This window comes from Dermacentor albipictus, unplaced genomic scaffold (assembly GCF_038994185.2).
Source record: "Dermacentor albipictus isolate Rhodes 1998 colony unplaced genomic scaffold, USDA_Dalb.pri_finalv2 scaffold_34, whole genome shotgun sequence".
Taxonomy (NCBI): Eukaryota; Metazoa; Arthropoda; class Arachnida; order Ixodida; family Ixodidae; genus Dermacentor; species Dermacentor albipictus.
Window position 1 is genome coordinate 462,432 of NW_027225588.1, and position 15,754 is coordinate 478,185.

At 45.8% G+C, this 15,754-nt stretch overlaps 1 protein-coding gene across 3 annotated transcripts in view; it reads right to left on the bottom strand.

The window, feature by feature from the left end:
- LOC135921225 (uncharacterized transporter YutK-like) overlaps positions 1-15,754 on the bottom strand; it is a 251,210-nt gene that overhangs the window by 63,844 nt on the left and 171,612 nt on the right. Inside the window, exon 9 of one of the 3 annotated variants that reach the window (XM_065455538.1) lies at positions 4,738-4,890. The exons of the other annotated variants lie outside the window; for them this stretch is intronic. Coding sequence (XP_065311610.1) covers positions 4,738-4,890 — 153 coding nt within the window. The remainder of the gene's footprint in view (positions 1-4,737; positions 4,891-15,754) is intronic. 3 annotated transcript variants of the gene reach the window in all.

A 15,754-nucleotide genomic window follows, 5' to 3' on the forward strand; every position in this document is an offset into this window, starting at 1 on the left:
GAAAAAAACTTGGCTGGGCGTTATGTACTTGTGGACGGGGAATAATTGTACAGAGAAGAATAAAGTGTTAGTAGAATGCATAAGATCTGGTACTAAGGGTTTCGGGATTGGTGCTAAAATTGTCCTATTAGGTAACATGAATGCCCACATACAGTACTTAGATGGCTATACCGACAACAACGGGAAGTCATGGCTAGACCTTTGTGAGCAACACAACCTGGTTATCGTGAATACAGGGCCTAAGTGTGAAGGGCAGATCACGTGGGAAGTGGGAAACCGGCAATCGACGATTGATTACTGTCGGATGACAGAAGGAATTCATTTAAAAGTATAGAGAAATGGTCATTGATGAGGAAGGGTAAAACAGCATAAGGAGTGACTATAAACGCATCATTCTACAAATGGGATATATTGTTGGGAAAGAGAGCAAGGAACGCAAGATGGCCAGTCCAAATTTGAAGGCTGAACAAATAGCAAGTATAGTCACTAGAGTCGAGGAAGAAATTGGCAAATTGCCAAGTAAAGAGTGGGAATATGGTGAGCTAAGTGTAATAACGACAGAAATGCGGAAAGAGAAACAACATGTTCGTTGGAAAGGAACAAAGAAACCGAAAAGCTGGTCGACCAGGGAGATACGAGAAGCGATCGCAGAACGACAGAAAGCATCTCGAGAGCACAGGCAGGCAAAGAAGGCGCAGTTGCCGCAAGATAAAGTAGCCAGTAAATGGGAAATATACCAGGCGAAAACGTCTACTGTTGAAACACTGGTGCAAGCAAAATTAGAAGGTGAAAGTGAACTTTGGTTGTCAGAAATACGTGAGAAACAGAAGGCCGCACCTAGTATATTTTGGAACCACATAAAATGATTAGGCAGGAAGTCAACAACAATACAACAACATATCTAGACGAAGATGAAAACAGACTGGAAGGAGAAGCGCCGATAAATTACATCCGATAAATAATACACGAATCTTTCCAAGGCAATGACGAGGTTGTATTTGAAGAAAAAAAGAGCATGAAAGAGACCCATGTTAAAAACGAGCTCGTGCAGACAAATTTCAACTGGAAGAAAGCGGAAGAGAAAATTCCTAAGCGCACAGCCGCAGGGCTGGACAAGGTTCCCGTTAGGCTGATTAATGAACTAGGACCAATAAGTAAGGAAGCCTTGGCGAAAGCAGTGGAACAAACTATAAAAGATAGACGAATACCAGACAGTTGGCGATAAAGTAGAATGAATTTTTAAAGACAATGGGGAGAAATATAGGATTCACTCGTATAGACCATTGACCATTACATCGGTAATATACAGGCTAGCAGTGCAGGCAATCAAATTAAAGCTTCAAGCTTGGGCAGACAATAATGGCATATTGGGAGAACTTCAGAATGGCTTCAGAATAGGTAGTCGTTTAGATGATAACTTATTTGTTCTTACTCAGTGTATTGAAATATCAGAAGTAGAAAGCAGACCGTTATATGGGGCCTTTTTAAACATTAGAGGAGCCTATGACAACGTAGACCGCAACATTTTGTGGGATATTCTGAAAGGGGAAGGCTTAGGTAACGATTGTCTACAGCTTTTGAGAGAGATTTACCTAGAAAATACCGTTTGCGTTCAATTGAAGGGATGAGAAGTGAGAAGAAAGTTCATATCAACAAGGGATTGAGACAGGGGTGCCCTTTATCCCCGCTGCTGTTTATGATGTGTACGGTGAGGATGGAGAGGGCGCTATAGAAGGAAGTGATATCGCGTTTAATCTCTCATACAAACAGGCGGGTACAGTAGTAGAGCAGCAGCTCCCAGGTTTATTTCATGCGGATGACATTGTGTTGCTACCTAACAAGCAAAGTGGTTTGCAACCTCTGGCTAATATCTGTGGACAGGAAGGCAGCAATCTAGGTTTTAAATTTAGTGCTAGAGAATCAGGTGTTGTGGTATTCAATGAAAACAGTGAACAGGGAGTGGAGATACAGGGCCAGGAAATACCTCGGGTAACAGAATATAAATAGCTTGGTATATGGATCAACGAGGGCAATAGATATATGGAAACACAGGAAAAAACAATAACAGTGAAGGGGAAGAGAAATGCAGCCGTAATGAAGCACAGAGCGCTATGGGGATACAAAAGGTACGAGGTCCTCCGAGGTACGTGGAAAGGTGTAATGGTTCCAGGACTTACTTATGGAAAGGCGGTTCTTTGCTTTAAATCAGGGGTACAATCAGGACTCGATGGGAACCAACGGTCAGTGGGTCACCTCTCAATGAGCGCTCACTGGAAGAATTCAAATGAAGCTGTGCAGGGTGATATGGGCTGGAGTGGTTTTGAAGTGAGGGAAGCTCGCAGTAAAATTGAGCATGAAGAACGCCTGAGGAATATGGAAGAAAGTAAATGAGCTTTGAAAGTATTCAGGTATCTGTACAGGGAAAACATTGATTCACAGCGGAGAAAAAGAACTAGGAAGCTTACCAGCAAGTATGCGGCCTGTATGGTGGGCAACACAGCAACAAAGAAGGTCAAGCGGAAAGTCAGCGAGGCTGAATTAATCTCGCGGGTGGCGGCAATGAAAAGGAAACCGGCCATGAGCAACTACTTAATAGGAAAAAACGAAATCAAGAAAGAAACCATTTATGATAACTATAAGGGAAGCTCATTACTTTTGGAAGCGAGATCGGGATGCCTTAGAATACGCACCTATAAAGCGAGATATAAGAAAGAAGAAAAAGCATGTGGTTGCTGCGGTAATACTAGGGAAACGACGGAGCATGTTTTATTAGAATGTGATGACGTCTACCCAGCGGTCCATTTAGGCACCACTGGCCTCCTTGAAGCCCTTGGGTTCAGCGGGAGCAGTGGTAAAGCAAACATGTCTGTAATAGGCATTAGTAAGAGGCGATTGGAGGATTGGTGGAAGAAAAGTAGGGAAACGACAAAAGACGGAGACGTACAAAAGCACAGTTCGCAATAGCGGATCAGAAAATTTGGGCGGGGTAGTTCATAGTGTTTTTTTTTATTGTTTAACCTAGGTAGGACATTAGGCACTATAATAGCAAGAGCTTGGTGAGGCAACCCACCGCCCCGTTCGAAAGGGGGCGCTCATAACATTCATCCATCCATCCATTCATCCATCCATACATCCATCTCATCCATCCGGTAAGAGCGATGGCCGCGCGTTAACCGCGACGAGGCGAGTTGCCGGAGAATCGAGGCCCGTGGTGTGACGTCACACAGAGGTCACGGCAAGCGCGCCAGCTGTGGCGGTTGCCTGGCAACGGCGGACGCGCGCATGTAGGAGCGGTAGCCATGCAGCGACTGCGACGAGCCGAGTTGCTGGAGGATCGAGGACCGAGGTGTGACGTCACAGTGCGGCCACGGCTCAAAGTGCGGCGAAGAGGCAAAAACCTGGCGTAATGTAGCTATCGCTGCAAAAAGAAAAAAAAAAGATTCGGTGGAGCGACAAGGCAATTTTGGCACATTGTCCAACGTGGGTCTTATATACCAGAGGCGACCTCAAGGTTTGGTGAAAAGACGTAGTGACGCCGTCTCTATGCGCATCAATGAGGCATTCCGGATAAACATAATCAAACTAGCTTGGTTTGTTTTATTAGATTTGTTTTTCTGTGTATGCAATTAAAGGCACAAAACCCACCTCTACGAATCCGACTTGCAACAGGCGTTTCGCGTTCGGCGTGCCTTTTAGGTAGCAAGGAAAGAATAAAAATTCTAGAGCAGTACCACAAAAAACTACGCTCAGCCATGTGTGACCGGGCGTTATCCAAGGCGCGTTTTTAAGCCGACATCCTCTTTGAGCAAGCTGTGTGCGACAATGGATCGAAGAATGGAAAACTGAGCTCAAACAATAAGGTACAGCGGCAGCACGTCGAACCGTCGCCGGAGATTGACTGATTTCTAGGATGGATATGGTAATAATAATAATGACAATGGTGAAGGTAATAGCGTTTTTTTATATTGGCTTTAGCCTTACTACCCAGGTAGTGAAGTGAATACGTTGCGCGTTCTTTCCGCATTTCTCGCTAAAATGCTGTTTTGCAGCGAGGTGGTCCAAAGGGCTGCTCTTGGCGCAATTTGTGGCAATTGGAGAGCTGTTCTATAACTGATATAGGAGCGCCTGCAGTTTGCTGTTGTGTGTGGAACTAAACGGTAGCATTCAATCAGAGAGTTAAACAATATCCCGGTTGCGGATATACTCTTCGTTCTTATAGCTTGTGCCATCCATACGATAAGAGCCCCTTATTGTGGTGTAGTGGTTCGGGTTAGCTGGTGAGGCATGATGTATCTGGAGCGCTCACAAGGACGACACACACACACACACACACACACACACACACACACACACACACACACACACACACACACACACACACACACACACACACACACACACACACACACACACGCGCACGCACACGCGCACGCGCACGCACACGCACACACACACACACACACACACACACACACACACACACACACACACACACACACACACACACACACAAAGAATGGGGCATGCATATATATCACCTTCAAAGATTTAACTGCACAGGAGCGTACTTTTATCACGCATGAGTAGTGCCAATAAATCATGTCGTGAGTCAGCGCTATGGACGTGTGGCATTCTTTCTGTCTTGCCCCTCGTATGCGCTCTAGATATAGAAGAACCATTGGTACGAAAATCTAACTCAATTATTCGTATGAAATTCCAGAAAGTATCAGTCCTTACCCCGACTCTGCTCGTTTGGCTTGTGAGGTAGGCAGCCGCCACGGGCTCATGCAGTAGTGTCTTTAGCGCTATCACCCGTGCGACTACCTCGTTGTGCTTCCAGGGCAGCCCAAACACGCACGCGAACGGTTGGAGAAAGGCAGCTACAACTTCCTGCGTTCAGAGACGTGCGCTTCTGCCTAAAAAAGAAACTTCGGATCTATTGTGCAATAACTCTTTCCTCACCGGCTGCGTGATTGGCGGTGAAACAAACGTCTCAATGCAGCGAGAGTTTCAGTTGCGTCGAGTACAATGAAATCAGGTTAGGTCAGAGAGTCTAAACCCATCCCTCAAAACACATGGAAGCGCAGGCCGAGGTCGCGCAAAAGCCCACAATTTATGGAGATTTGTCACTGCACGCGCGGTTTGAGAAGAACGATGCGCGGCTTTGCCTTCTTGGTATCCTGATTATGGGGAGTAAGGCTTGTTCCCATTTATTCCCTGAGAGGAGACATGCATCATAAGCCAATATTTGCTTTTATTAAGAAAGCTGGGATTGCAAAACTTGAACGAGAGAGTTTTCTTTTCTTTATAGAGAGGGGTATAAAAAACGTCTATTCAAAACTGCAGTTTGTTTCCGTGCGCGCTTCCGTGCCTTGCGCGGTGTGCAATGACAAAATGCGTTGCTTTGTGAAAACTTATCACATGGTAATAATACCTACCACCTTACATGTAAGTTATTCATATTAGGGTGCTATAATATATTTTTTCATAAAATATGTTATCACCCGCACCTAGGCCATGATTTAGTCTCATCTGCCGATTACACCTCGCAACGAGTAGATAATTATCGACAAGTTCGCATTCTACTATATGCCGAGTTATCGTAGTTCTTACTACGCACAGGAAACTAATGAAACAACCTTCCTGGCATCGACTGTAATGGTGCAACATCCTGAACAATTTATAAAATGTTTAGGTCGCATTGTATAACCAGTAGTTTTTATTTATAAATTTGTATTCGTTATAAGTCGCTCTCCTCTCTAATATCTATTTCACCCTGAGGAAGTGCGCTATAAATGATGATGTATAGTGTTTAACGGAAACAGGGCCCAGATATGGGTAAAGAGCACCGAAAAATAGGGTTGAGTGATCGATGAATTGATCAGTAGCGGTAAGCAGATGCAGCGCGGCTGAATGGAGGCCTAAACCTGATCGCTGTATAAATGCATAAAACATATAACTGCAATACGCTATGACAATGACTACAGTGAGGTGTGTTATGTACATATATGATGATATATAAACTTAAAACATTCAATTAATGATAATTTCCAAGCAGCACTACTGCCCCACCAGGACCTTTCTGCGTAAGGGCTTGGAGGCGTGTGCTATAGATACTAATGCCACAACATAGGCCTCTATTAAGAGGGCGTGCTATGGATCGCCCTGGTGTATAACATCTAGCATACTAACATCATTAAAAAATTGAAGGATGATATTACGTCAAAGAGCGGGTCATTACAAAGAAACAATGCCGGGTGTAATGGAATACGCTGTCTGCATGCTAGAGGAGAGTGCTTTTATCTTTGATCTTCTACTTCGCGACATTCAAGCAAAACGTGGAATCGATTAGCGTTTCGCCACATTTCCTACAGGTAGGAGGATGACCATTGGTTAACAGATCTACCATACGTGTGGCCTACTCGAAGTCCGTAGATAGTGACCTCAGTTCATCGTGTTCTTATTGGTGGCCAGCTTCCGAAATGTGGCTTTATTAAGTGGAGCTTATTAGACGATTTCGCCCCTCACAAGCGTTGCCAATAGCACCTCAGTTTTTTTTTTTGCGTAAGAGTGGTTTGAGATCTATCACAGCGATAGTGATGGAAGGGTTACTAGAACTTGATTCTATGGATGTAGCCTGTTTGTCGGCAAGCATATTGCCTTCTATATCTCTCTGTCCAGGAACCCAGCACATTATGATATGTTAAGAAGTGTAAGCTTTGCATTCAGCCGAGTAAAGCAGTGTAATTACAGGATTCTTACGTCTCTGTAGCAACAATAGAGCTTTAACAAAGCTTAAAGAGTCAGTAGAAATTACGGCCTTCCGAAGCTGGATTTTGCAGATGTACGGTACAGCATAGGCCTCAGCCTTAAAAATGTTTGTTTAGGGGTAAAGATCAAAGTATTACGTGAACGATGGGCCCACCACTGCAGAAGAAACACCGGCGTACGAATTTGATGCGTGCGTGTAGAATTCTGGGCACGAGTATTTTGCCTGGAGTTCTAAAAAGTGCATTCGGATGTGTGTCCGGGGCATGCTTTGTAACTTCTACGAAAGACAAGTTGTAATCTATGTGATGGCACTTCCATGGCGCTAATGGCTTCGCAGGAGCAATTAAGTGATGTTAAAGAAATGGGACACTCATTTTGTGCCTAAGGCTCTGCACGCGCAGAGAGAAGGGTTCTCTTACTGTCGGTCAGTTGTGGAACAGGGTGGCTCTGGTGATATAATTTATGCTTGAATAAGGGGGATGTTCATTATTCGCATGTATTCCCAGAGATTCCAGAGATGTATTCAGGGTAGTTGGAGAAGTATGGGAGAGGCCTTTGCCCTGCAGTGGGCTTAACCAGGCTGATGATGATGATGATTTCCAGAGAATACATGAAACTAGAGTACGACCTTTGGAGATGGAGTGACCATTCATTAGATTCCCCATAGAGACTCTCTACAGGACTTGTCGTGAAGGGATCGGTGGCCAAGCGGATACCTAAATGGGGAACAGGGTTAAGTATCTTCAAGGCGCTTCGACTGGCAGATTTGTACACTATGGCGCCATAGTCAAAGCGTGTACAGTGCTCACGAAATGAAACGCATCAATTTAGAGCTAACTTATGCGTATACTTTCGTGTCCACCGGCTGCAGTTCATGCCGCATCGACGTAATTTTGACGCCTACACTTTGATCGGAGCCCGCGTCTCCTTTGGTGACCAGATTGCTAGCGACATGGCATCGTACTCTCGAGTGAGTACTTTGCACGTATCCAGGGTTCTACTAAATGCTGCCTGTCACGTTTCATTCCGTGAGCACGGTACGTATATGACTTTTGTACAGGTTCATGAGGCACTTCCTGTCGGTGTCCTAAGTCGTATGTGATAAAAGTTTGAGAAGTTTCATTTTTTTGGCATTTGCCTTTAAGATACTTTATATGTGGAATAAAAGTTAGCATTAAGCTCGGAATGATACGTATAAGTTTCTGTTCTGTGGTCACCGACACGTGCTGTCTGGTTCTACATTGGGCTCTACAAATGAGCATCTCTCTCGTGTGAAAAAGGCACACGAACTTTTAAGAGGATTTAGCTTAAAGATATTCTTTTCTGCCCATTTACACACTTTGTTGAAGCCATGCTGATCATGTCGCTCATAGATTGCGAGGTTGCATAACTTGAATCCTAACTGTATATCACCTACATATACGAAATAAAACATATTCCTTGGTATACATGACCTCAGGAGTTCATTTTTACGATAAACAAGATACAGCTTAATAGCCCACCTTGCGGTACCTCAGTTTCTTGAATAATTGGCCTGGATAGAGAATTACCAACTGTAACAAGAAAGGTACGGAGTGATAAGTAACTTTCAATTATATTCAGCATATTTTCTCGAATATCCATTTCTGAGAAGTCTCGTCAAATCACATAGCGCCAAGTATAGTGTCGTATGCTCTTTCCATGTCAAAGAACACCGAAAGAAAGAACTGCTTGTGGATAAAGCCGTCGCGAATGTTTGCCTCAATCTGCCCGAGATGATCGATAGTCGACCGACCCTCTCTGAAACCACAATGATAAGGGTCAAGCATTTTGTTCAAATCAAGGAAACTTAAGACACGACGATTTATCATATTTTGGAAGACGTTGCTTAAGCAGCGTGTGAGTGCTATTGGACGGTAACTTGAATCATCGGAAGGGCCTTTGCCCTAGTTATTTGAAGACCGGGGCTACGATAGCTTCTTTGCATGAGGATGGAAGGTATCCGGTAACCCAAATAAAGTTGAAAATTACCAGAAGTGCCATCTGTGTGGAGTTTTTTTTTCCCCATGTCACACGTCGTTCGGTCAGACCTCGGTGCAGAGCTCGTAGAGACGCTTAGGGTAACTCTCAGCTCGGCAACATTAAAAGGACTGTTGTTCGTTTGATTCGGTCGGAATTTTCGGTGTAGTGACTTGTGTTCTGCTACTTTCTTGTATTTGGGAAATGGTTCTGTGTAGTGTATGGAGCTTCATACATGCTTGAAGTATATGCTAAGGACGTCAGCCTGGTTTTCCAACGTATTCCCTTGGCCATCGACTAAAGGCAACGGATGGATTTGCTGCCCCTTTACTAAAGTCTTTAGAGTTCATTCCATGCTTTAGCCTCTTGGATATAGGAATTGATGCCAGAGAGAAACCTCTCCCAGCTTTCTCTCCTAGTCTAACGTCTCGTGCGTCGTCCTTGTGGCTTCGTATGTTTAAACGCAATGAGAGTTTCTGCCATTGGATATCGGCACAGTGTGCCTCAAGCATTTTGTTTCCTTCGCGCGTCGCGGCACTCATCGTTCCACCAGGGAACACGTCTCTTACATGAGTGGCCATTTGTCCGTGGGATGAGTTTTTCTGCAGTTTCGATAATGAAAGTGGTAAAATACGCTACTTCGTCGTCAGTGCTAAAAATCGCTTATAAAATCTCGTGAAATCTCAGAAAAAATGCGTGGGAGATCCAAGCGCTAGATTGATAGAAGAATTAAAATTATGTGCAATATTGTAGTAGGTGGGCTTTTTCTTCTAAATACACACACAGAAGAGGCCACGAGAATGTTTTCGATCAGTCGACCCCACGTGTCATACCGGGAGTGTCCCTACAGATTATTGTGAGCATTAAAATCCCCTACGACAAGATAAAGTTCAGGAAGCTGGTCACTCGGGCCATGTAATTCCGTTTTGCTGAGGCGATCGTTAGGCAGTATGTAGATAAAGCAGACAGCAACCAATTTAATAAACAAAATTGCTCGCATAGCAATCGCCTCGCGAGGCGCACGAAGCAGCAAATGTTGGCAAGCAATGGTCTTGTCGACAACTATGACTACATCACCAGACGAGGTGTTAGCTTCGTCACAGTCATTGCGAAAAATACCATATGACCAGAGAAAATTTGTGTAGCTTCTAAATGTGTCTCTTGAACACGCAGCAACCTTGGATTACGCGTGCGTAAGAGTTCTTTAATGTAGTCAACAGTGTGGAGAAGACCTCTCATTCGACTGTAGAATTTCTGTATCCATTATGAAAAAATGTTACACCATCTGTTCTGGAAAGGAAACATTAGATCACAGGGTCTGTGGTGGACGCCATGGTGCGCGGTTTGTTTTTGAAGCAGTCGTGAGAATCCCGCTGCTCCCCAGGCGCTAGATTCGCCGTTTGACTTTGAGTTGGGTCCATCGACTCCTGGTAGTCACTGGACTTCCACTCACTCGAGTTTTCGGGTTAGGCCTTGCCAGGAAAAGCAGAGCGTTGGAGGTCACCAACACAGAAGTCGAAGAGCCCTCCTTCAGAGACGGCGCAGCAGCGCTGGCTGCTGTCGTCCGGGGGGCTGGTGACACTGCCATGGCCACTCTCTTTGTGGGCCGGACCCATGCCAGAGTCTGGTGCGGCATCACCCCCTTACATGCCTCATCATCATACGCTGCGGTATTAATTAAATTATGGGGTTTTACGTGCCAAAACCACTTTATGATTATGAGGCACACCGTAGTGGAGGACTCCGGAAATTTTGACCACCTGGGGTTCTTTAACGTGCACCTAAATTTAAATACGCTGCGGTATAGAGAAATTAAACACGCTTCCGTAGTTCTTGGAAATATGTCTTCTTTTACTTTTAGTGTTATGTATTTTTCTCTTTTCAACGTAAAGCAGGATTGAGAATATGCTGCATGGTCACCACAGCAGTATGGACAATGGTTCGCGCCAGTAAAGTTGTCAGAAGCGTGTTCATGGTCAAAAGATTTTGCGCATGTTAGACGGCCTCGGAAGCTTTGTGAGCCATGGCCGAACCTCTGGCATTTGAAAGATCTACGTGGGTTTGGGATATACGGACTTACTAGCGTATTAGTATATCCTGTTTTGAGAGTCTCTGGGATAGTACTGGAGCCCAATGAAAGGATTAGATGTGCTACAGATGCTGCAGATAACCGAGCTGAAAATCAGACTCGGACCGGCACTGATAACCAAGCCCCTGCCTACCGGCGCATGCGTCGTACTATTCCCCTTCCTCTTGCTTCTTCGCTCCTTCTCTCTTCCCTAGCCTATATATTATCAAGCCGAAACGGACGCTTATTTGCTGGGCGACGCTGTCTCCTGTGGTTACTGCCAATGGCATGGCCGCTGGCCACGAATGCAACAGTGGCGACGATTACGGACAAGCAAGAAGATTCTGGGCAGGACAGCGGCAACGGTACGAGCCCGACCCCAGTCATGAGCCTCAAGCTACCGGATTTTGACGATGAGAAAGATAATTCGCAAGTTTACCTTGTCAAAGTTGAAGTTGAAAGTTTAAAATTTCGGAGAGTTACAAATTTTTCAACCTGAATCACGATGAAGACGCATCAGTCCAGGCATTTATTGTGGCCATAAGACAAATAGAGCACAACTGCAATTTCTCGTCTATGTTAGACAGAATGATCAGAGACCGCATTGTATGTGGTGTCAAGTCGGGAAACTTGTAGAAACAGCTCCTGGCAATGAAAGACCTTACGTTAAAGGAAGCAGAGGCTCTCGCACTGGCTGCAGAAAGTGCGGAACTTGACGTCCATAGCATGACCGGAAACCCGGTAGAACCAAATGTATACATGATAGCTCACCACAACCAGTCTACTACAAGAAAACTCACGTTTTGCGCACAAAAAGAGTGCCGATGTTGCGGCAACTACGGCCACAAGGCCACAGCTTGTCGCCTAAGCAAGCGCGATGTTTTCGTTGCGGATAGCAAGGTCACCTAGCAAAAATGTACCCTTGAAAATACGGCGTTAACAGAGCTATGGCAGTAAAGGTGCAAGTCATCGATGACACCGAGGACAGCGATAGCAGCGCATCACAGATTTGGCCCTGCAGCACAACGCAATCGCTTGTGCCGCCCATTCAGAAGACCTTTGCGTGGAACGGTGTCAATGTAAAGATGGATATTGATACCGGTTCCTCGGTTCGCGTGATTTCAAAAACCATCTATGAAAAGCACCGGCAGCGATGGCCGCCACTTGAGAAGGCCGCGATAAAAATTTCCTATTACCTCGGAACGTATCAGTACTTGGTGTGCTTCAATCAATCAATCAATCAATCAATCAATCAATCAATCAATCAATCAATCAATCAATCAATCAATCAATCAATCAATCAATCAATCAATCAATCAATCCAGTATCGAAGACACTTGGTAGGTATCGACAAAAAGCTATCTATCAGGCTTGACGAGGTCTGCACCTCCGAGTACTGGCAGACAAATACAGCACGCGAACAGAAATAAACCGAACAGTGTACAGACGTCAGGTGTATTTTTTGTACGGTCTTAAATCAGCTACTATTGTCATAGATAGTAGTAAAGAACAATAATAAATCATTGCGTAAAAACAAATAATAATATTAAAATAAATAAAAAAACATACTTGAACATACGACAGGTTCACGTGAATACATGAATACTGCCTGAGATTACACATTGTCTTGCAAGAGCAAAAACACTGAAAAATAGACCATCACCGCACAGCAAAGGAAGTTTCTGATCTGGCTGGGACAGTGAAGTGCAACTTGATAGTGTTGGACCGCAAAGGCCCTAGCCTTTGTGGGCGAGATTTATTACAGAAACTGGATGATAAAGGAAGTACAGTGTTACACGTCATGACACAACTCGACACGGCAAGCGCGGCCCCACAAGCAGTCTCGCCAGCTGCCTCGGCACTGCTACAGCAGCACCTGGACCTGTTAGCAGAAGGTACCGGACTCATCCAAGGCCCACCAGCACTGATAAATCTTCGAAGTGGAGCAATTCCCAAATTTGGCAAAGCAAGAAAAGTCCATTTTGCACTTCGTGAAAAAGTATCAGAGGAACTGGACAGGCTGGAGAAGCAGCTGATATAATATGCCTAGCTCCCTACTCTGAATGGGCTACGCCCATTGTTCCGGTCTAGAAGGAGGGCTCAGTGCGCATTTGTGGAGATTTTAACGTTACACTGAATCCGATGTGCGAGATCGAACACTATACGCTGCCAGTCATTGACGACTTGTTTGCCCACCAATCCGCAGGAGAGGAGTTCGGTATTTTAGACCTTCAGGACTCTTATAACCAAGTCGCGTTGGACGACGACTGCCGAGTGCTGAGAGTGATTAATACTCACATCAGACTTTTTTTTACAATCGGCTACCTTTCGGCATTGCGTCAGTGCCAGTCATATTTCAGCGACAGATTGAATCCGTGCTGCAAGGTTTGGTGGGGGTTCAAGCATATCTGGATGATGTGCTGATAGCGGACAAGAAAGGCGACGACGCGAGTCTGCAGGCAGTGCTGAGGCGGTTCAGTGAAAAATGGCATCAAGCTGCACGCCGAAAAATGCCGCTTCAGCGAACATTATTATTATTATTTGGGGTTTTACGTGCCAAAACCACTTTCTGATTATGAGGCACGCCATAGTGGAGGACTCCGGAAATTTTGACCACCTGGGGTTCTTTAACGTGCACCTAAATCTAAGCACACGGGTGTTTTCGCATTTCGCCCCCATCGAAATGCGGCCGCCATGGCCGGGATTCGATCCCGCCACCTCGTGCTCAGCAGCCCAACACCATAGCCACTGAGCAACCACGGCGGGTGCTTCAGCGAACAAGCGGTACAGTATCTCGGTCACCGCATTGATGCCGGCGGATTGCACCCAGGGAAAATAGTATTGATGCTGTTAGGTTGGCATCTTCACCGCAAAACATCACGGAATCGCGATTTCCTGGGCCTAATTATCTCCTACAGCAAGTTTTTCCCGAACATGTCCATGTTACTGGCACCTTGCACAAGCTAATGGTCAAAAGCGTTAAGTGGTCATGGGGTGCAAAAAAGAGGCAGCGTTCCAACGCACCGAAAGCTCTTTGTGCAAAGCGCCAGTGCTAACTCATTTCGGTGCGCTGCAAGGATCGCTGTTGGAATGTGCGGCGTCACCACAGTGTATTGGCGCCGTACTTTTAACGCGACAGCGTTAAGGAGCTCGTGTCGCAGAAAAGCCGGTGTCATCAGTGTCGGCGGCGTTGGCCGTGAGCGATAAATCCCGGCAGGCACTTCTGAATAAAAAACAACTTGCAAGATGGGCTGGATGGGAATCGAACCAGGGTCTCCGGAGTGTAAGACGGAGACGCTACCACTCAGCCACGAGTTCGATGCTTCAGAACGGTACAAAAGCGCCTCTAGTGAATGCAGTGTTTCCTTAGAAACGAGCCGTAGAAAGTTATACTGCGGTGTATATCGGTAATTATGAACATGTAACTTGCAGAAGTTGCAGTTACACGAGTAGCGAAGTGCGTTTCCGCACACGGAGAGCCATCTTGCGGCAAACACAGAAGACCCCCTCCTCTCTATGTACGGCGCTGCCCCGACAGGTGGCGCGCCACGCGCGCATTGGGGTTGTGCGGAGACAGGTGCGAGGCGCGTCGCGGCCCGGACTCCCTCTCCCCTGACGACGTTTCTCCTTGCTCCCTCACGGGTTGCAGAATCAAGCGTCCTCCCATTCTTTAGATCACTATCTGTCTATCTCTCTGCCCGTGCCGATCACGACGTTTGGGCTGGCGTGCATCGTTTCCCCCTCCGAGACACCGAGTTCTTTGGTTCGTTTCGCTTGCTCAGGCGCACGTTTCGTTGCCAGCGTCGAACGCTGCGTTGCTCGACGCTCACTGCGTGATTGGTGGGTGCAAAGTCCGATGCGGGGCGCCTCGTAAATGATCGCTGCGCCGTAGCGCATTGTCATACACCCCTTGGCGGGTCAACGTGAACGTTGTTGCGTTCCACTCTTGAAGGCGAAGCTTAAGCGTCCTCCAATTTTTTTCATCATATAGACGATGAAAATAAGCCGATTGGATTTCGGTCTAGACTACTGACTGCGACCGAAAGCAGGTACTCGTAGATCGATCGTGAAGCTTTAACCTTGGTGTACGGTGTCTGGAGCTTCTGCGACTACCTTCTTGGCAGAGAACTTACTTTGGTGACCGATCATCGGCCCCTGCTTGGCCTCTTGAGACAGGATCGCCAGACGCCCGTAATGGCCGCCGCATACTACCGATTCCCCCTGAATGGGTCAGTTCGTAGAAGCGGAGGCCGAGAAGGTGTGTTGCCTCTGCCGAGGGGCCATAAAGGTCCAAACACCCGGCATCGGCTCAACCCCCAGAATCCCCCTTTCCACGGAAACGGCTAAGCCATGCACGGTTAAACCATTAAGGTCTAGGCAAAATCTACCAGTTACATTTTCGTTGATTTCTTGTTTCAGACAATCTTTTCGCACTGTAAGTACATTATGAAAGTTTTGCGAGTGGTGTTTTAAGCGTTGAAATGCTACGATAGTGCACTTTATAGAGTACGCTGGGCCTTTCTAGGGAAAAAATCTGATGTAGGTGACGAATTATATGCTATATCTTGGAGCTTCCAAAAACAAAAAGGCTTGCAGCGAAGAGCCCGACGAAATTTCGCGCAAGGCCGCATAACCTTCTGGTAGCCAAATTAGCACTTTAGGGGGAAGTATTGTTTATTATGAAGGTATTTTTACTTATCAAGTGTGTCACATGACTTCATCAAGTAACAATGAAAGGCTTTGCTGTTGCATGCAGAGGTGCGCGCAACGCAATTATTGACGCAGATCTAGACGCTATAATTGGCGATTAATGCAGGCATTCAAAACTAAAGCATTCAGCATTTGGTTCAGTGGTAATTGAAGCATTTAAGAGACAGGTGACATCTTCAATGACAGTCGATTCTTGCATTACAGTCC